The sequence below is a fragment of the Cnephaeus nilssonii genome, assembly GCF_951640355.1.
Source record: "Cnephaeus nilssonii genome assembly, chromosome: 3".
Taxonomy (NCBI): Eukaryota; Metazoa; Chordata; class Mammalia; order Chiroptera; family Vespertilionidae; genus Cnephaeus; species Cnephaeus nilssonii.
The window spans coordinates 24603684-24625906 of record NC_137074.1 but is presented as its reverse complement, the minus strand read 5'-3'; the positions used below and the strand labels follow the sequence as shown (position 1 = coordinate 24625906).

Genomic DNA, 22223 nt, shown 5'->3' with positions numbered 1-22223 from the left:
TACTCAGCATGTTATCCAATAGTTAAAATGAGATATCACTTTACACCTATTAAGGCAAAAATTATTTTAAAAGTCTGATATTAGCAAGTGCTCGTGAGAGTATGAACAGAAGCCCCAAGTATTGCTGGTAGGAAAAAAATCTAGCCGTACTTAGTGAAGTATGTGTGCATATATCCTACAACCCAAAAATCACATTCCTAGGTGTAACACATTACCCCAAGATTTAGAGGCTTAAAATGACAAATATTTATCTCAATGTTTCTGTGGGTCAGGAATCCAGATGTGGTTTAGCTGGGTGCCTCTGGGTCAGGGTCTCTCAAAAGTCGGCAATCAAGGAAGGGTCAGCGGGGCTACAGTGATCTCCGGGATAAATGGGGAGGTGCCAACGTCCAAGCTCACTCAGAGCTGTTGGCAGGCGTTAGGGCCTCACTGGCTTTAGGTCAGAGTTCCCTGCCACGTGGACCTTTCCACAGGGCAGTTTAAAACATAGCCCTCTTGCCGAAACCGGTTTGGCTCAGTGGATAGAGCGTCGGCCTGTGGAGTGAAAGGTCCCAGGTTCGATTCCGGTCAAGAGCATGTACCTTGGTTGCGGGCACATCCCCAGTAGGAGGTGTGCAGGAGGCAGCTGATCGATGTTTCTCTCTCAATGTTTCTAACTCTCTATCCCTCTCTCTTCTTCTCTGTAAAAAATAAAATAAACTTAAAACAAAAAAACATAGTCCTCTGCTTCCTCCAAAGAGAACGAGAAATAGCAAGAAAAACAGAAGTCACAAATCTTTAGTAAACCTCCAATGTGAGATCTCATGATATTTGCCATATTCTATTCATCAGAAGGCACTCAGTCCAGCCCACATTCAAGGGAAGAGATTAAACACAGGCATGCAGATAGTAACTAAACTTATTGTGGTGATCATTTTGCAATGTATACAAATGTGAATCATTATGGTGTACATGTGAAACGAATATAATGTTCTACATCAATTATACTTCAAAAGAGGGGACATGAATCACTGGAGCCATTTTAGAGGCTGCCTACCACACTGGGTATACACCCCAGAAACTCTCAACAGATCAACAAAAAAGGGATGAGACTGTTCATTGCAGTATTGTGTGGGCACGGGTGACAAAAAGGAATGGGCATGATGATTTACATGGGCCAAAATCACTATGCCATGAAATGAATATTATCAATTCTGTGACTCTTAAGGGCATTAAAAACAAAGCCCAAAAGACAAGGAGTAAAACAAATATGTCCCTGGCCCTGGCCAGTTTGGCTCAGTGAGTAGAGCGTCAACCCTAAGACTGAAGAGTCCAGGGCTCAATTCCAGTCAATGACATTTACCTGGGTTGCAGGCTCAATCCCTTGCCCTGGTCAGGGGTGTGTGAGAGGCAACCAATCGAACAGCGGGCGGGGGGGGGGGGGGGGGGGGGGCATAGGCAGCACCTTTGGTAAGTGAGCCCAGCTTGCCTCTAACAGTGCAGCAGCAGGTCAACTAAGGGCTGCAGCACCTGCAGCTTCTCATCTCTGGGTATCACCCCTTCATCTTCCTTTTTATTGCTCAATTCATCTTCCTTTTTGTACTTTGTCAGTACAGAGAATAAAGACCATCTGAAAAAACTGCTTTTCTATTAACCTCAGAATAGGACCCACAATTTTAAACAACTATTAATTCCCATTCCAGAGAGTGAGTCAGAAACGGTAAGTACTTGCCTGGGAGTCACAGCTGGAATTTGAACCCAGTACACATCTGGCTCCTGAGCCTATGTGCTTAACTATATTCTATACTTCCTTTCACACACATATATTTATTTCCCCATGATGTCATATAAAAGAAAGAAATGTGACAGCATGGTAAAGATAGCTAAATAATGCCAGCAGCCCTTTTATTTTGTATCCTCATGCTTAGAAGAGGAAAATGTGAAAAGTTACACAACAAAGTAAATGTTACTTGGGCTAAAAATACAGAGGAAGTAATTTAAAGGATAAATTAAGAGTATAGAGCAAACTCTAGCACTGATTCAGTACTGACCAGATAGATGTGTCCCAGCGTACAGCCTCGAGTTCCAGGTTCTGCTGTGGCAAGCAATTAGCTTGATGCTGTTCAACATCGGAATTACACAAGCAACTCTCTCCCTCAATTGTTTCCTGGCTCTTCGATTGATTTTTGCTTATAAAACAGCAGTTTCCAGTGCAGATCTGGCTCCAAAGAAGACAATTAATCATACTGACTTAGAAATTACTCCTATCTATGAACTGGGTTATCAATCAGCTTCCTGTGAAATTCACTAATACCAGCATGCCCAAATTGTAGCAACTCTGCAACATCACAAGAGTATTTTGAGACCCATAGCCTATACACTATACTCTAAAATGGCAGATTTATCAAGGCCATATAGCTGTGCAACTCCTGACAAACAGCTTTTCTCTTAGCTACATTGCTGCACCTGTCACAACTTATTTCAACCAGTAAGTTTCATTACTTAGAAAGACATGGCATCCAAAAGAGAAGACTATACAAGGTTAGTGGCCAACTATATTTTTTCAGTGGAAAAACCTGACAAATACTTAAATAATGCAATTCCAGTTTGGAAAACCACATGAGATATTGTCATTTAAATATGACACTGACGAAATCACCTCAAGGACACAAAGAAGGGGAAATTTTTATTTTTTATTTTCATGCTTTTTAAAGTCTTGACATAGAACAAGTAAACACAGACCACAAGTGAATACTTTAAATATGGAGACAGAAAACAAGCCATACAGTAAGTTCAGGCCTTTATTCATAACTTCAGAATTAAGGAGTTCAATCTTAAAAAAAAAAAAGGAAAATGTTCCATTCAGCACTTACTCAATTTCCTTCTTTAGTGGTATACCTAGAATTTTTAAATTAGCTCTTAGTTCTGGCATATTTAGTAAGTATGATCTCACTTACAAAAATAGGATCTTACTATTTCATTCTGAGAACACTTCAAAACCCCAGCCAGCTCTTTTCTTTCAAGGATGTGGAAGGCATTCCTCATTCAAATCTGATTCATGGTTTTATAAAGCATGAAGATCATTCTTACTACTTCATCATCTATACACTGGCTTTAATATTCTTTGTGATGGTTATGTGTTCAATAATAGAAACTTATATAGAAAAAATCCCTTCCCTCTCAATTTGTAAACCAAAATTTTAGAAGAAAAATCACTGAAATGAAAGGAAGACATTTTAATGACATAAGTAGCTACTGCCCTACGCTGCTGGCACAGGCAAAAATAACAAAGGTACAAATTGTTATTTAACCTTTAAATAATTAGTCTATGTTTGCTACAAATCCCCAAATAATTTATATATTTTCTTCTGATAAATTGCCAGGTCAATTTATCAACTTTTAAAGGTGTTAATAAAAATTATTAATTTTCCTCCTGAATGTCCAGTGATAAACTGAACCCTAACTTCTCTACCTACCCCAAGGACATAAAACTGATCTAAAGTGGATCAAAGTGCATAACAAGTTCATATTAAAAATGATTCGTCATATGCTCTTTTACTAAAGCAATCAATATAAAAAGAATGTAAAGGCTTGCTTTATGCTTTCAGACTTAGGTAACCTCCAAGGAATCACAACTTTTATGGTAAGCTTTAAATCCCATGCTAATGTTATGTTAAAAATGTTATGTTAAAAATACTGTGTAAGAAAAAAAGTGAACCAATCAAATCCTACAGGTAAAATAGCCTAAATATCAGTAATAAGAATATTCTCCATAATCTTTTATCTAAAATTTCTAAGCCATCTTTTTCAATGCTTTGAGAGGGCAATCAAAATAGTCTTATTTATTTAGGTTTAAAACTAAATTTCTCCTCTCTAAATATGAAGGCATAAATGAAATAGAAAAGGTTCTTTTGTCCAACATCCTGAGCCTACAGATATGAAAACCATCCACATGATCTCATTATGTCATCATCGAGGCACCTTCTTCCCCAGTAGCATCTTGAGAAATGTGAAGGTCTTCAAGCATCTCAGCCAGACTAACTCGAGGTGCTCCCTCATCATCTGTCTCACTTTCCACAGGAATGGTGGGATCTAAGAAAAAACCACAGAGGATTTCAAATGAATACAAGTATGGAAATATGCAAATACCAGCCCCTACCATCATTACTATCGTTTAACCATATTATATCCACAGTTCTTACATCATATCTAGAGCAGACATTTAAACATTCATTGAATGACTGAGCTGCATAATATATGAGTAAATATCTACTAGTATAGGGGTCAACAACTTGAGAGATCATCCTAGGATACAAATGTGATATAGCAAACATCCTAATAAGATTTACTGTTCTGCAAGTTTTTAAAAAATAAATGTTTAACTAGAGTAGTTTAAAAAACACACAATAAAAGTCATTTATAGAATCAAAGTTTAAGGTACCAGAATACTCACTGTGGGGGGGATACATCTATATAGTATAGAAGACACAAAACATTCAAATACCAACCTCTGTAAATGTTTACATTTTTTCTAATTGCCTCATCTTCTTCAAGATCTTCAAGAAAATCTTGGTATTGCCTATAGAAGAATAAAGAAACATTTAAATATTTCATCTTTACCAAGAAAGTATAAAGTCATATTTTCTTTATTTTCAGAAGTATAAGGTAAGTGTGTTACAAGTATTACAATCTTTAAAATATTATCTGATTTTCAAATATGCATGTTAAATATTCTGATGAGGTTTTTTTTTAAGTTTTTCTTTCACCTGGCCAGTGTGTGGCTCAGTGGTTGAGCATCAACCTATGAACCAGGAAGTCATGGTTCAATTCCCGGTCAGGGCACATGCCCAGGTTGCATGCCAGGTTGCCGGCTCAATCCCCAGTAGGGGGCGTGAAGGAGGCAACTGATCAATTCTCTCTCATCATTGATGTTTCTATCTCTCTCTCACTCTCCCATCCTCTCTGAAATCAACAAAATATATATATATATATATATATATATATATATATTTAAGTTTTTTCTTTCAAAATTACATCATATACTTTTAAGACTATAAATGAAATAGTCAAAGCGTACTTATAGCTACTTAATTTATGAGTAAATATTTAATACTTACTGGTATTTTAAATTACGTGAGATTATGTTTTAGAAATACTGCTGTTTCACACACACTTAATGACACAATTTTATTTAAACTCTTCATTTTTTTAGATATCAGTGTCTTTACCATTAAGGCCACTTTTCAAATTATCCAATACACTTTACTAGAACATAGTATCTCCATTTCTCAAGTTTTTTTGAAAATAGCATATTTGGTATCAATGACCCATTTTCTTTTTATCCCAAGTCATAGTACTCATTTGCTATTACTATATTTTGTCTTTCCAAATAAACTGTTTACAATAACACTGCAATTATCAGGTCATAACCCAGGAAATAATACCTAGATCTGTGTTAAATGTCATTATAGTCTGTTATACTAATTCTATCAAACATTGGTAAGAAAAGAAAATTAATATTGAGTGCAAGGATCAATTGTGTGATGACTATTTCTTTCTAATATAAAAACCATAAAGACTTATTATCATAAGGATTTCCTTTGAGACAACACACAGGTTGAAAGAAAAGTGGGACCTTTCATCATCTGTATCCATGTTTTCTCTATCTCTTGCAAGCTCTTTCAGTTTCCAGTTTCTACGACGCTGACGTTTGGTACGGTCATAGCTCTTCTTAATTAATACCTATAAGTAACAAAAATATTTGCAAAGTTATACAAAATGGGAACCAGGTAACACTGCCTCAAAATCCAGCAAAAATAAAAAACAAAAGGTTATGGGAATGCCAGGAAGTCACCAAACTGATGACAATGGTTATACCTTAGGGGAAAGGAATAGAGAGGGATCGAGAGGCAGTGTCAAGAGAACTTTTAATATTTTTCTGCATGTACTTATTATTTTATGAGAATGCATTCAGCCTTTTTTGTATAATTGTTAAAATTTACTAACTAAAATTTTTCAGTAATTGAAAAATGTTTTTCTTCATACCACAAACTTCAGGTGTCTGGTATGTTTTTACAGCATCATTCAGTTTTTAGCTACCATTCACATAAGTCATTCTGAAACATTATCACAGACACTTTTTCTCCCTTTTATTCCCACTAATTACAGAACTATAAGTATCATTCACAACGTATGTCCTAGAACAGTTTAATAAATTGCAGAATGAATAAATAAAATAATTTTACACAATACAAAACCTTATAAGACCATCATGATCTGCTTTTATGACCTACTTAGAAATATCAACTTACACCTAAGCCATGCTTCTATATCTTAATCTATTAACTAACAGAAGCCTAACTGGGTGGTGAGGAGAGGAGTTATACCATGACTTTATTCTGCCCACAGCTAAAGGGATCAATGTTTATTTTAAAAGATTAAGGAAGCAGGTCTTTCACATTCACTGTTGCTCATGGCTCTTATAAACTCATGCTAGAATTTAAGGTTTTTTTTCAAAGGTCAGATTCTTTCTCTAAGACTTGCTACTGTGAAGATCACTTTCAACTGTAATTATATTCCAACCAGAAAAAGAGTTTAACTCTAAATGCCTTCCTAACTGAACATTACATGAAATAAGCTGAGCCTAAAAGAGTGAACCTAAATAAACTATAAAGGTTCATCGACTTTAGCTGCAAATTTCTTTTTTTCTCTACCAATAGTTATTTTGACAGAATATGAAAATTTAATTATAAGAGCAACAAAAGAACTCTTTAAATCTTGGGTTTTCCCCACTAAGAAAAATCATATGAAACAGCAACCTTCAACCTTTTCATCTCATGGCACACATAAACTAGTTACTAAAATTCTGTGGTACACCAAAAAATGTATTTTTTGCCGATCTTACAAAAAAATAAGTATATTTTTGATTCATTCATACCAGACGGCTATTGTGTTGGCTGTCATTTTTTTATTTGACAATCTAAGAGAACAGAGGTCAGTGCATCTGACTAATAGGTATTGCAAGTTTTAAAAAATCTTGTGGCATACTAGTTGAAAAGTGCTAACTTAAAATGAAGGCCTTTGCTATTATACCTTAAGTGCAATTTCAAAAAAAAACTCTAAATTGACTTGTTATTTTTTAAAATGTGAACTTGTGCATCTTACACTTAAGAGTTACATCAATCCTCTTTAACACAAGGAAAAAGGAAAAAATCTAAAGCCTTACCACATCTGGGACTCTATCGGAGTTCATTTTGTTGACATGTTCATCATTTACGTTACAGTTTGCCAAATCAAACCTGAAATGAAAATAATAAAACACTTAATGGCAAAAACATTTTCCCTTTCCATGTAACTTTTTATTTTATGGATAATCACCTAAAAGTTCCTCCTCAGATCAAACATTTAATATGAGTTACAATTTCAAAAGTTTTGCAGTGTACAAATACAGTGAACAAGCTTCTACATATCATAGTAAAGATAATGCACACTATATCTGAGTTTCACATACCTATTACTCTCTATCTCACCATGTATTTATAAAGAAGCGAAACAGACTTATCTATCAGTCTAAAGGACTGTTAGATTGTTCCATTCAGTTTATAGTAAAACAAACAAAAAACACCTTCAATTCTCTAGTAAAACTAACTAAAACCCTAAGCGCAAAAGTAATGCTTAAGGCATGATGATAAGCTCTGCATCAGAAAGGGCTATCCTATGCCTGTCAAGGCCCCTTACATACATGGCTGCCATTTTGTAAAAGTGAAATATCTGAGCAAGAGCATATGCATAATAAAAACTGCCCTCAAAAAGCTGTAAATATGATGTAACCATACAACCTCAGAGTTCAGTTACTCAAAATTTTGGAACAAATAATGCTTTAAGATGATGGCCAAATGGAATAAGTATGGGTTTCTGTCCAATCCACACTTTCATTTACTTATCAATAGCGGGAACTTTTAAATTCTTTTTGGAATAAACTTTAGTATTTTATAAATAGCTTTGCTGATTCCAGAAGAAAATCTGCAATGGAAACTGACAGCTGAAAATATTGTAAAATAATACAAACCCCAATACCAGGTCCCCGGGATTCAGAAGATGTCCCAAATGAGTGCGACAAAAATACTGTTTATCTGTATCCATTTCAGATGTTTTCTGTACCCAGACTTCCGCAAGGGTATGCTTAACAGGAAAGAAAATGGAACTCAAAATGCATTTCTTAGAAAATTTAAATACAATGATTTTGGTTTTCTAATTTTCATTTTAAAAACAAATTATTTTATTTTTCAGATCTTTGAAACACTGTCAAATAAAGAAATCACTTAATTATGAATATAAAAAAGAGTCCTAAGAAATTCATAAAATAATTATTCTTAAGATTTCAGTCAAAGCTTTTATAAAATACTAGAGGCCCAGTGAATGAATATTCATGCACTGGAGGGGGGTCCCTCAGCCCGGCCTGCCCCCTCTCACAGTCCAGGAGCCCTCAGGGGCGGGAGGTGACCCAGCGATCAGGAGAAGGCGACACCCCATCACACCTCTGCTGCTGCCACTGCCGGTACTACAAGCCTCAGCCAGCCCTGGTTACCTGAGCCTTGGGTGGCCCTGGGCAGCTGGGCAGCCGCCATCCAAGGCTTGCCTGCACCTCGGGCTGGCCCTGGGCGGCTGGGGGTCTGAGGGGACTGGGGGACTCCGGAGGCAGGAGTGCGGGGCGGGCCTGGTCTTGCCGCATGCCTGCTGCCCCGGCGTGGCTGAGGGGACTGGGCACTGCCATCTTGTGGCTGTGGGTGCCGCCATCTTTGAGGGCAGGGCAGTCAATTAGCATATTCCCTCCTTATTGGCTGTGGGCACCACCATCTTTGAAGGCAGGGCAATCAATTAGCATATTCCCTCCGTATTGGCTGTGGGCGCTACTATCTTTGTGACAGCATGAGGGTCAATTAGCATATTCCCTCTTTATTACATAGGATACCAATGTCACCTAAAAACAGACATATGTAGAATTTTTTTAAACATTTTAAAAACTGATTTTTAGAGAGAGGAATAGAGAGGGAGAAAGAGAGAAACATCAATGTGAGAGTGAAACAAGGTTGCCTCCTGCACGCCCCCTACCAGGGAATTGAATTGGCAACCTTTTGGTGCACAGGAGGACGCCCATCCAACTAAGCAACACTGGCCAGGGTGACATATATAGAATTTTCATAAGAAATGTTTTCACAGGGAGATGGGCCAATACAGACTGAGCAAAGAGAGTAACTGGGAAAGTAGGGGAATCTTAAGCCCAATATTCCAAAATCTATGGGACACAGCGAAAGCAGTCTTGAGAGGGATGTTCATAGCTCTACAAGCCTACTGCAAAAAACAAGAAACAATGGTAATAAATTACCTAACCCTACAACTCAAAGAGTTAAAAAGAGAGCAACAAGAAAAGCCCAGTGTAAGCAGAAGGAAGGAAATAATAAAGATCAGAGCGGAGATAAATGACATAGAGACCAAAAAAAAAAACAATATAAAAGATCAACAAAACCAAGAGCTGGTTCTTGGAAAGGATAAACAAGATTGATGAACCTCTAGCCAGGCTCACCACGAAGCAAAGAGGATGCAATTAACAAAATCAGAAATGAAAGAGGAGAAATAACAACAGACCCCACCGAAATACAAAGGATTGTTAAAAACTACTATGAACAACTCTATTCCAACAAACTGGACAACCTGGAAGAAATGGACACATTCCTAGAAAAATACCACCTTCCAAAACTCAATCAGGAAGAATCTAAACATCTCAATAGGCCAATAACTATGGAAGAAATTGAAGCAGTCATCAAAAAGCTTCCAGCAAACAAAAGCCCGGGGCCAGACGGCTTCACAGGGGAGTTTTACCAAACATTCAAGGAAGAACTAAAACCTATCCTCCTCAGACTATTCCAAAAAATTCAAGAGGAAGGAACACTTCCAAGCTCCTTCTATGAAGCCAGCATCACCCTAATACCAAAACAAGATAAAGGCAACACAATGACAGAGAATTACAGGCCAATATCCCTCATGAACATAGATGCCAAAATCCTCAACAAAATTCTAGCAACGATTCTGCTCCAGCAGTACATCAGAAAGATCATACACCATGACCAAGTAGGATTTATCCCAGGGATGCAAGGATGGTACAATATCCGCAAATCAAAAAACGTGATACATCACATAAACAAATTGAGAGATAAAAATCACATAGTCATATCAATTGATGCAGAAAAAGCATTTGACAAAATCCAACACCCTTTCTTGATAAAAACTCTCAGCAAGGGGGGAACAGAAGGATCGTACCTCAACATAATAAAAGCCATAACATCCTACTCAATGGACAAAAACTAAAACCATTTCCCCTAAGAACAGGAACAAGACAGGGATGCTCACTCTCACCACTCCTGTTCGACAATAGTACTGGAAGTATTAGCCATTGCAATTAGACAAGAAGAAGAAATAAAAGGCATCCAAATTGGAAAAGAAGAAGTAAAGCTGTCCTTATTTGCAGGTGACATGATATCATACATAAAAAAACCCGAAAGACTCCATAAAAAAACTATTAGACTTAATAAATGAATTCGGCAATGTAGCAGGATACAAAATTAACGTCAAGAAATCTATGGCATTTCTATATACCAATAGTGAACTTACAGAGAGACTAGAAAAGCAATCCCATTTACCATCGCACCAAAAAAATTACGATACCTAAGAACAAACTTAACTAAGGAGGTAAAAGACCTATATGGGGAAAACTACAGGACACTAAAAAAAGAGAGGAAGACGTAAACAGATGGAAAAACATACCATGTTCATGGATTGGTAGAATCAACATCATTAAAATATCCATACTACCCAAAGCAATCTGTAGATTCAATGCACTCCCCATTAAAATACCAATGGCATATTTCACAGACCTAGAAAGAACTCTCCAAAAATTCATCTGGAATAAAAAAAGACCCCGAATAGCCACAGCAATCCTGAGAAAGAAGAACAAAGTAGGTGGGATCTCAATACCAGATTTCAAGCTGTATTACAAAGCCACTGTTCTCAAAACAGCCTGGTACTGGCACAAGAACAGACATATAGACCAATGGAATAGAATAGAGAACCCAGATATCGACCCAAACCACTATGCTCAATTAATATTTGACAAAGCAGGCATGAACATACAATGGAGTCAAGACAGTCTCTTCAATAAATGGTGTTGGGAAAATTGGACACACACATGCAAAAAAATGAAACTAGACCACCAACTTAAACCATACACAAAAATAAACTCTAAATGGATAAAGGACTTAAACATAAGACCGGAAACCATAAAAATACTAGAGGAATCCACAGGCAGAGAAATCTCAGACATATGCTGAAGCAATTTCTTCACTGATACCACTCCTAGGGCAATAGAAACTAAAGAGAAAATAAACAAATGGGACTACATCAAAATAAAAAGCTTTTGCAATGCAAAAGAAACCATCAACAAAACAACAAGAAAGCCCCCTGAATGGGAGAACATATTTGCAAATGTTATCACTGATAAAGGTCTAATCTCCAACATTTACAGGGAACTCATTCAACTTAATAAAAGGAAGATAAATGATCCAATAAAAAATGGGCAACGGACCTAAATAGAAACTTCTCGAAGGAAGGCCAAGAGACATATGAAATGCTCAAAGTCATTAATTATCCGAGAGATGCAAATCAAAACAACAATGCGGTACCATCTCACACCTGTCAGAATGTCTATCATCAACAAATCAACAAACGACAAGTGCTGGCGAGGATGCGGAGAAAAAGGAACCCTCGTGCACTGCTGGTGGGAATGCAGACTGGTGCAGCCATTGTGGAGAAGAGTATGGAGTTTCCTCAAAAAACTAAAAATGGAACTCCCATTTGACCCAGTAATCCCACTTCTAGGAATATATCCCAAGAAACTAGAAACACCAATCAAAAAGGATATATGCGTCCCTATGTTCATAGCAGCACAATTCACCATAGCTAAGATTTGGAAACAGCCTAAATGCCCATCAGCAGATGAGTGGATTAGAAAGCTATGGTACATCTACACAATGGAGTACTACGCTGCTATGAAAAAGAAGGAATTCTTACCATTTGCAGCAGCATGGATGGACCTGGAGAGCATTATGTTAAGTGAAATAAGCCAGGCAATTAAAGAAAAATACATGATCTCACTCATTTATGGAAAATAAAGAACATTATAACCTGATAAACAAAAAGATAGATAGAGGCAGTAAAGCACCGAACAGACTGTCAAAATACAGCGGGAAGGCTGGGGAGTGTTGGGGAGAGGGGGAAAGAGATCAATTATAGGACTTGTATGCATGCATATAAGCAGAACCAATGGACACAAGACACTGAGGGGAGGGATGAGGGCATGCGACAAGGGTTAGGGGAGGCTGGGAGAAGGTCAATGGGGGGAAAAAAAGGAGATATATGTAATACTTTAAACAATATAAATAAATAAATAAATAAATAAATAAATAAATAAATATCCAATATTAAGCAACCCCTTGTGTTTTTTACACATAAACTTAAAAAAAAAATCAGGATTCAGATTAACATTGTAGGTGGGATCTACACTACTTACTAGAGAACCTAAAACTTTTCAAATTTATTTTTTGGATGCCTACTATTTTGAAGTGTAACACTTTAAAAAAAAAAAAAACACTGTTGCAGAAACAACATCCCAAGTTTGAAACTTTAAACTAGAAAAACCATTCAAGTCCCCTTCCAGCACAGAATTTTACAAGTAATTCTAACTGACATTCAGACTGGCAAGACCTTTTACTAACAAAAACAGATCCATTAAGATCAAGAGCAATACTATGAGTTACAGATAGAACTAAGGAAACTCAAAGAACTGAAAAGAAGTAGCGATAAAAGGAAAAATTGAAATTTAAAGTCTTAGGATTAGGGGGAAAAAATTTTTTTAAAAAGTGAATCACCAGAAAGAGACTAAATCCTATGTAACAGGATTTACTTTCTGGCTATGAGACTGCTTCTATTTACAAGAAACATATGAACCTGTTCTAGTTAAGCATATTTTTTGAAAATCAAAAATATATACTCTCTGGTCTTATATTTGCCGAAGGGAAAGTGGTATTCTACATTTATTGTAAATGATAAAAGTTTGCTCTTAATCTTATTACTACATTTTTTCATTTTAAATAAAAATGTGAAAAGTAACCTGTCTTCCCTTTCCATTGATTTCCCAAATTATCAGAACTTAATTTTGCCTCAAAACACAATATTACCTCTCTAGAAATAAGCAATGTAAGCACCATTAGTATACAGATTAGGGGTATCTAAATACTAATTCACAGTAAAAAAACCAAAAAACAGATTTATATCCTTGAAGAAATACCTGATTTCAGACATGGAGTAAGAAACTATACAATGTGATTCTAGAACACCTAAACACTGTGGTGCTGTGCAAGAAACTAAGAATGCTTTCAAGACTAGGAAAGTCATGTCAAAAGGACATAGGAAAAGACCTGTATCTATTAAAGAAATTGAATCAATAATTAATAACTTTCAAAAACTGAAAGCAGGAGGCCCAGATGGATTTGCTGGTGAATCTAACCAAACATTTCAACAAGAAATTATACCAATTCTCTACAATCTCTTCCAGAAAAAGACGGAATACTTCCTAACACATTTACAAGGCTACCCATTACTGTAATACCCAAACCAGATAAAGATATTACCAGGCAAGCAAACTACAGACCAGTGTTCTCTCATGAACATAGATATAAAAATCCTCCACAAAATATAAAAGAACTGTATGTCATGACCAAATGGGACTTACCTCCATGTATGCAAGGCCAGTTCAACATCTGAAATTCATTAATGTAATCTATCGATCATACCAAAAAAATTATGATAGTATCCATACAGAAAAAGCACTTTACAAAATCCAACATACCATCCATGTTAAAAACTCTTAGTAAAGTAGGAACAGAGGGGAACTTCATCAACTTGATAAGGAATATATAAAAAATACAGCTAATATACTTAATGGTGAGAAACTCAAAGATTTCCCAGTAAGATCAGGTACAAGGCAAGGATGCTCTCTCTTATCACTGCTTTTCAATATCTATTAGAAATCCTAGATAATGTAAAAAACAAGAAAAGAAAATGAAAAATATATAGATTGGGAAGGAAAAAATAAAATTATCTTTGCAGATAATGATGTGTATGTGGAAAATCTGAATGAACAAAGAAACTACCAGAATATAGCATGGTTACAGGATACAAGGTTATAAATGAAAGTCCACTGCTTTCCTATATACCAACATGAAAAAGTGGAACTTGAAATTAAAAACACAATTATCATTTATATTAGTACCCCCAAAAATGAAATACTTAGGTCTAAATCTAATAAAATATGTATAAGAACTTTATGAGAAAAACTACAAAACTCTGATGAATAAAATTTAAAAAAAAACCAGCTAAATAAATGTAGAGAAATTCCATGTTCATGGCTAGGAAGGCTCTGATGGGGGATATTAAGAATGGAGGAGGCTATGCATGTGTAGAGGAGGGGGTATATGGGAAATTTCTGAACTCCTCTTAATTTGCTAAAACTGCTCTAAAAAAATAAAAGCCACTAGAAAAAAACTTTTAACAAGACACTGAAACTATTCTGAAGGGGTTCCCACTGGCAAAATTTGGGGCAATCTGAGAGGGAGGAAGGAAGGAAGGAAAGAACGAAGGGAAGGAGGGAGGGAGGGAGAGCGTGAAGGAGGGAAGGAGGAAGAAAGGAAGCAAGCAAAGCAAGAAGTCAGGCAGACCAGCTAATAAGGGGGGAGGGGGAGTCATAATATTACAATAGAGAGATCTAGCTATCAGTGAAATAGCCAAATGTTACTTCTCTCTTGATATATCATAGAAAATACACAGCATCACCACTCAAATGTTCTGGCCAAAAATAAATTTAAGCAAGCCTTTAGATCCACTTTCTTAAAGGAATTACTAGAGATTAAGTAGCAAGTTAAATAACATCATGAGGAAACAATAAGAGATCCACAAGATAAATGCCCTACTTAGGAAGGTGGCATCATAAAAAAAAACGGGGGGGGGATGGAAGGAGCTATCACTAAATAAAAGATTTAAGAGGTATAATATTTACATTCCATGTATGATCCCCAAATTGATATTAGTTTAACACATAAAAGATACTTGGGGACAAATGAGGAAATTTAAATATAAATAATAATGTTTATATGTATGTCTATGATAAATGGGAACATGGGCCCCTTCCCATGCTCCAACTCCCCCCTACTACCCTACAGAAAATAGTGAAGGCCATCTGTAAGCAGACTGTGAAACCTTGGGAACCTGGCCAGCAACTCGACCTAAGAAAGGCCAAAGAGAAATTGCTTCTAGATATGAGCCTGGATTGTAAACAGTTACTGTTTTGAATTCATGCACGTCCCCCTCCCGCTACATGCCCTGTTTTCTGTATTCTATAAAACCTTGTGTGGCAGCAAAACAATAGCACTGGCTGCCCCTTCACCTGCCCGTCCACCCACCCCGTGTGGCCACTCTGAAAGTGTGCATGTAAGTCCTAATAACACCTGTCTTTCACAGCCAATCCTCCAGATTATTTCTTTGGAATCCACAAACAATATGCTGAGGTCTTCTGGGACCTCAGCACTTTGCATAACAGTATGTTAACACTTTGATTAGGTAGAGAATGTTCCCATGTTTTAGAAATGCAAACTGATGTATTCAGTATCCTATAAAATAAAGAGGTAATATTCAAATTGACCCTCACAAGATGGCTGCCTACAACCAGACCGGCAGGTTGGTGAGAGATGACCAAACGACTGAAACTGAACAACCAGGCTGCATGGGGCAACCAGGCCGGCAGGGGGGGCAGTAAGAGGCGACCAGGCCAGAGGGGAGAAAGGGGGGGGCAGTTGGGGATGATTAGGCTGGCAGAGGGGGCAGTGAAGGGCAACTAGGCCGGGGGGAGGGGCAGTTAGGGGTGACCAGGCCAGCAGAGAGGGGCAGTTGGGGGTGACCTGGCCGGCAGCGGGGGACAGTTAGGGGCAACCAGGCTGGCATGCAGACAATGAGGGGCGATCAGGCTGGCATGGGGGGGGGGGGGCAGCTAGGGCAACCAGGCAGGTAGGCAGGTGAGCAATTAGGAGCCAGCGGTCCAGTAATGTGAGAGGAATGTCTGACTGTCGGATTAGGCCCAATCCCCGGGATCGGGCCTAAACCGGCATTCGGACATCCCCCAAGGGGTCCCAGATTGGAGAGGGTGCAGGCTAGGCTGAGGGGACTCCCTCCCCTGTGCACGAATTTCATGCACCGGGCCTCTAGTATACTGATAATACAGCTTTCATAAAAGATTAACTTGTCACTTCGTCCTATTGTACAAAAGTAAAGCAAGAAAATGTTTTTCCATAATAATAAACTTTTTTTTAAATGTTTCACATTAAACAAAAAATAAATTTACCAGATAGTGTAAGCCTGATAATAATCACCACAATGACCATGTTAAAAGCAAACAATATACAAACATGGAATGCATTTTTAATCTAGTGTGGTGTTAGCTTTATTTGTAAACACATTTTAGAATTACTGGGACCAAAACAATAATTTGGGGGAGAAAAAAAAAAGATGTGCAAGATAGTACTTACCTTTTTTGATATCATTCCAGCACCTGCTTTGCGTTTTAGATCTCGGACTATGCTGCATTCCATCACAATAAACTCCTCTAGCTGTTTGGGATGGCATAAACTATTGAAAGGGTGACTCCAGAAAGTGCTCCCATCAATATCTGCCACTAAGAATAAACATAGACTGTTAAAGAACAAGAGAAATAACGTGTTTTAAAAGTCAACACGTGTTATAAGTAGGAACAATTTGGTATGTACGAACTAGGAAGCATCAGGTCAACAGGAACAACAGGGGCAACTCACTCTCTAGAGCAGTGGTTCTCAACCTTTCTAATGCCGCAACCCTTTAACACAGTTCCTCATGTTGTGGTGACCCCCAACCATAAAATTATTTTCGTTGCTACCTCCTAACTGTAATTTTGTTACTGTTAATGAATTGCAATGTAAATATCTGTGTTTTCCGATGGTCTTAGGCTCTACAGCGACCCACAGGTTGAGAACCGCTAGCAGGGTCGCCTAAGACCTTCGGAAAACACAGATATTTACATTACGATTCATTAACAGTAGCAAAATTACAGTTATGAAGTTGCAACGAAAATAATTTTATGGTTGGGGGTCACCACAACATGAGGAACTGTATTAAAGGGTCGTGGCATTAGAAAGGTTGAGAACCACTGCTCTTGAGTCACCATTTATTCCTATAAATCAGCCCAAACTGCTCACAGCTCAAGAGACTATCAGGTGTCAAACATTATCTTTAAGAAGTTACTAACATCACAACACCACAAAGCTAAGTGCCTTTAATATAAAGTCAGATACAATCAGCTGTATAGTTGTTTCATGGGTTGGCATTTTATTTCAGAAACATTATCAGTTGTCTTAGGCACTTAATTTATGAAAATTTTATGGAAAAGTTTTACCTGACTGATGTTCATCCCAATATTGTATAAAAAAACACCTAAGCCTGATGAATTCTAATCTAATTGACAAGGATAATAAATGACTTTTGGGAAAATAGCAAAATAAACTCAATTTTTTATAACAGAAAACTTATATTAGAAATAAAAAGTGAAAAAGATCAAGAAGTAGGGGATGCAAACAAGTCCTGAGGAGACACCTATCAATATGGGATCTTCTTTAAAAAATAGTTTTTATCGCCGAAACCGGTTTGGCTCAGTGAATAGAGCGTCGGCCTGCGGACTGAAAGGTCCCAGGTTCGATTCCGGTCAAGGGCATGTACCTTGGTTGCGGACACATCTGTGCAGGAGGCAGCTGATCGATGTTTCTCTCACATCGATGTTTCTGACTCTCTATCTCTCTCCCTTCCTCTCTGTAAAAAAACCAATAAAATATATTTTTAAAAAAATAGTTTTTATCAAGGAAATGTTAAAAATTATGTATAGTAATGAAATTAGTTAAAATTATATTTAAACTAAATGTTCTACTGAATTACAAAAAGTTAACTGCTCCAAACTTTAATTAGTCACAAAAGTAAAATGAGGTAAATAAGTCAATTTCAGTAAAAATAAATGGCATATGCTGTGGCTGGTTTGGCTCAGGGAATAGAGCATCAGCCTGTGGACTAAAGGGTCCTGGGTTCAATTCTGGTCATGGGCACATGCCCAGGTTGCAGGCTCGAGATCCCCACTAAGGGGCATGCAGGAGGCAGCCGATCAATGATTCTCTCTCATCATTGATGTTTCTCTCTCTCTCTCTCTCTCTCTCTCTCCCTCTCCCTTCCTCTCTGAAATCAATAAAAATATGTTTTTTAAAAATTAAAAAATAAAATAAGTAGTATAAAATTAGTACATTTTTAAAAGTTCACAGAATTATTTCTTCAAGTAAAAAATACAAGGTAACTTATCAAAAGCTTTAAAAATTAGGGTTTTGTAAGAAATAATAGTAAAAATGTTAACTAGTTTTTCAGAATATTATTGAAAAATTTGATAAAGTTAACAATATAAATTATTACTGCTTGCCAGATAGAATTGTCAAGGCAAACAGTTCCGAAAACTTACCTTGTAGGGTATTTGGATCTATGATATGGATGGCACTGGTTACGCGAATACACACACAAATCTGATTCATATTTCCCAGGCTTTGCGCCAGTTTTGGAGACAGACAAACAACATTATCCTAGACAAAAGAACTCACATTCAGAGTGAAGCTAATCTTAAGTAACAGTCTCCAAAAAACACTCATCAACGCATACCTGATTCAAATGCATTTGCTCAAATTAAAACATTAAATTCTTAATTCTGTGTATCAAAGGGCCTAAAAAAAGGAATTTTTAGAGAATCAGAAAATAAGCTATACCTTCTTAAAATGGGGATATTTGTCTTAATAAAAATGCTTTAATTTTTTTTCAGGTCATATTCATCAAGCTATTAAGTTTATTTCAATTTTATTGAAGTGTGAATGCTTACCACTCTATGTTAACATTGTACATTCTAAGCAAAGTATTAAGTATCAGAAGGAGAGTGATTTTCTAAATCTACCTGTGACTTCTTTCAATCTCCATAAAAAACAAATTTCAGCCGAAACCGGTTTGGCTCAGCGGATAGAGCGTCGGTCTGCGGACTCAAGGGTCCAAGGTTCGATTCCGGTCAAGGGCATGTGCCTTGGTTGCGGGCACATCCCCAGTGGGGGGTGTGCAGGAGGCAGCTGATTGATGTTTCTCTCTCATCGATGTTTCTGACTCTCTATCCCTCTCTCTTCCTCTCTGTAAAAAATCAATAAAATATATTTTAAAAAAAAAATTTTTCAGGGGAGCCGCATGTTTCTCTTTCATGGCTACATTAACAATATGCCCCAAACAGTACACCTCTATGTGTACATTGGGAAATAATACCATTAATGGGGTTATCTGTTTATAAACCGTATCCTATCTAATAAAGAGGGAATATGCTAATTGATGGTCACACCCTCACAAAGATGGCGGCACCCACAGCCAATGAGGGAATATGCTAATTGACTGTCACGCCCTCAAAGATGGCGGCACCCACAGCCACAAGATGGCGGCGCCCAGTCCCCTCAGCCCTGACAGGGTGGCAGGAGCGAGGCACGGCCGGGCCTGCCCCCAGGTGGGTCTGGCCACTCCACACACCTGCCTCTGGAGTCCCCCAGGCCCCTGAGCCTCCCAGCCACCCGAGGCTCAGGTAAACAGGGCCGACCGAGGCTTGCGCTGCCGGCAGTGGCAGCAGCAGAGGTGTGATGGGGGTGTCACCTTCCCCTGATCACCAGGTCGCCTCCTGCCCCTAAGGGCTCCCGGACTGTGAGAGGGGGCAGGCCGGGCTGACGGATGCCCCTCCAGTGCATGAATTTTCATGCACTGGGCCTTTAGTTAAAATATAAAAGAATATGGGTTATATTTTAAGCTGTATCTATTCACAATCATAGATAGGTTCCTCCACTAAAAGGACACCTGTGTATCCCTAATAGCACCTAGTCCAGTACTTCCTTTTTAACTTAAGAGTCTCCAAAGATGAATGAAAATACTACTTTACATGGTGCATGCATCCAGTTATCTGTATGAATCACTCAAAGTACTTTATACACAAGGCCTCAAATATGCCCTCACACCTAGATTTATATTTCCCAGGCTCTGCACCAGTAAAATGTTCAGTTTTAAATCAGGGGTTTGCAAAATATGCCCCTCAGGCCAAATTTGGCCCACAGTCCAACTTCTATGGAGCACATCCTCAGCCATTCATTTACTTATTATCTATGGCTACTTTGTGCAACAGCAAGAGTTGAATAGTTGCAAAGGAGACCACATGGCCTAAAAGTTGAAAATATTTACTATCTGGCCCATTACAGAAAAACTTTGCTAACCCTATTTTAAGCCATCATTTCATCCCTGAAATTGCATTACATGATAAATTAGCAATTATAGCTTTAAAGCTTAAAAGTCACAGACCTAGGTACAAATAAATCCTGGCTTCATCATTTTACAGTTGTGTAACTCTGGTCAAGTCATCTAATCCCCGGAAGATTCAATTACCTCATCTTCAAAATGCTAGTATAATTTACCCTAGTTATTATGAGACATAAAGAGGTGAAATATACTCAAGTACTTAGATATTAACTTATACAGAATGCTCAGAATAAATTATGGCACTTATTATTATTTGTTTTAAATATCAACATATAAGATCCTATATTGCAGAGACCTCTAGAGACATAGTCCTTAGCACAGTCTTCTGTAACACTAGATCCTCAATAACTATTTGTTGAATTTTAATCCACTTATGTTTTTAGAAGCAAGTTTTTACCTTAGTACAATTAAATGAAATGATAACCTACACATTTTAAGTGTTATTCATATTATGTTTTTAAATCACAAAAATGATTCTATGGTCTCATTTCTACAATACTGTTTATTTTCATCATGCTAAAATCCAACTTGAACATATTCCAAAGTAGTTCACTGATATTTATTTTAATGTCATTTCTGTATTCAAAGTTTCATAGAATTGTCATGTGTCCACAAGGACCACAAATTTTAAGGAATAAGGACATTAAAAAACTGAAATAGGCCTTTTAATTAGTACACTCAAAGAAAGGGTATGCCAATTTTAAGTGTAATTACTTTTCAACATCTTTTTCACATGGCTGCGTGTGTTAGAAATCATTTATTAAGGAAGTTATTCTAAAATTTTAACCAACCCCAGAAGGAAACCAAAAGCTAATCATTACATATAAACCAATTAATTACTTGTACTCTTTTATGGACATGGATTAATTAAATAAGAAAAAGTACCTTGCATATTGGAACAATTTCCATAGAAAAAGTGCTTTTGTAATTGTAAGTGTTACTATGGATATCCTGAGAGATCAGTCTCTGTGAGGCTTTGTATCTATTAAGAGAAAAAGTTAATAGTAACGAAAAGACAAATGTCTTACTTATAAGGTCTCGAAATATCAATTTTCGTCAAATCCAATCATCACTGGCAAAAGTCTGAAACAGCTTTCTGATGTCCACTATAGTGAAGCCTAATTTCAACCATTTACATTTCAAACCTTCACCAATATGACTGCACCCTAACTATTTTCAACTTCATCTACTAAAAACCTACAAACATTCCCTTGGCTCAGACCATTCTAATCCATATGCAGTATCTATTAAAAAGTACACTAATATCCATAAGTCTTAGTTCACACTAATCTCACTTTTCAACATAAATTCTACCTTTGAAAATTTCCCATTTTAGGAGTCCTTTCTCCTCCATGAAGCTTCTCCCCAAAGCTCTCTACCCCTTCTTTCTGTTGTCTTATTTAAAGATATTCAATCAATCGTTTGGCACTACAGTGCTTACCACAGGGTGAGATCTATATCCCCAAAGTGATTCTTATGTGCTCTTAGGATAATACTTCCTCCCTTAAAGTGACTAAAACAAATAAATGTTCACTAATTGTGTAAGTATTCCTCCTACAATTTTAAATATCTATATATATAAAAGCCTAAGCAACCGAACAACCAAACAACTGAACAACCAGTCGACCAGTCACTATGACGCACACTGATCACTAGGGGGCAGACGCTCAATGCAGGAACTGGCCCCTGGTAATCAGCGC

At 37.3% G+C, this 22223-nt stretch overlaps 1 protein-coding gene across 1 annotated transcript in view; it reads right to left on the bottom strand.

Moving 5' to 3' along the window:
- Window positions 1-2766: 2766 nt before the first annotated feature.
- The window catches only part of NMD3 (NMD3 ribosome export adaptor), a 29793-nt gene continuing 10336 nt past the window's right edge, over window positions 2767-22223 (bottom strand). Inside the window, exons 9-16 of the mRNA XM_079766766.1 lie at window positions 21409-21505; window positions 18665-18782; window positions 16668-16813; window positions 8048-8160; window positions 7205-7277; window positions 5615-5721; window positions 4488-4558; window positions 2767-4071 (exon numbers count right to left, since the gene is read on the bottom strand). Coding sequence (XP_079622892.1) covers window positions 3941-4071; window positions 4488-4558; window positions 5615-5721; window positions 7205-7277; window positions 8048-8160; window positions 16668-16813; window positions 18665-18782; window positions 21409-21505 — 856 coding nt within the window. The 3' untranslated portion in view covers window positions 2767-3940. The remainder of the gene's footprint in view (window positions 4072-4487; window positions 4559-5614; window positions 5722-7204; window positions 7278-8047; window positions 8161-16667; window positions 16814-18664; window positions 18783-21408; window positions 21506-22223) is intronic.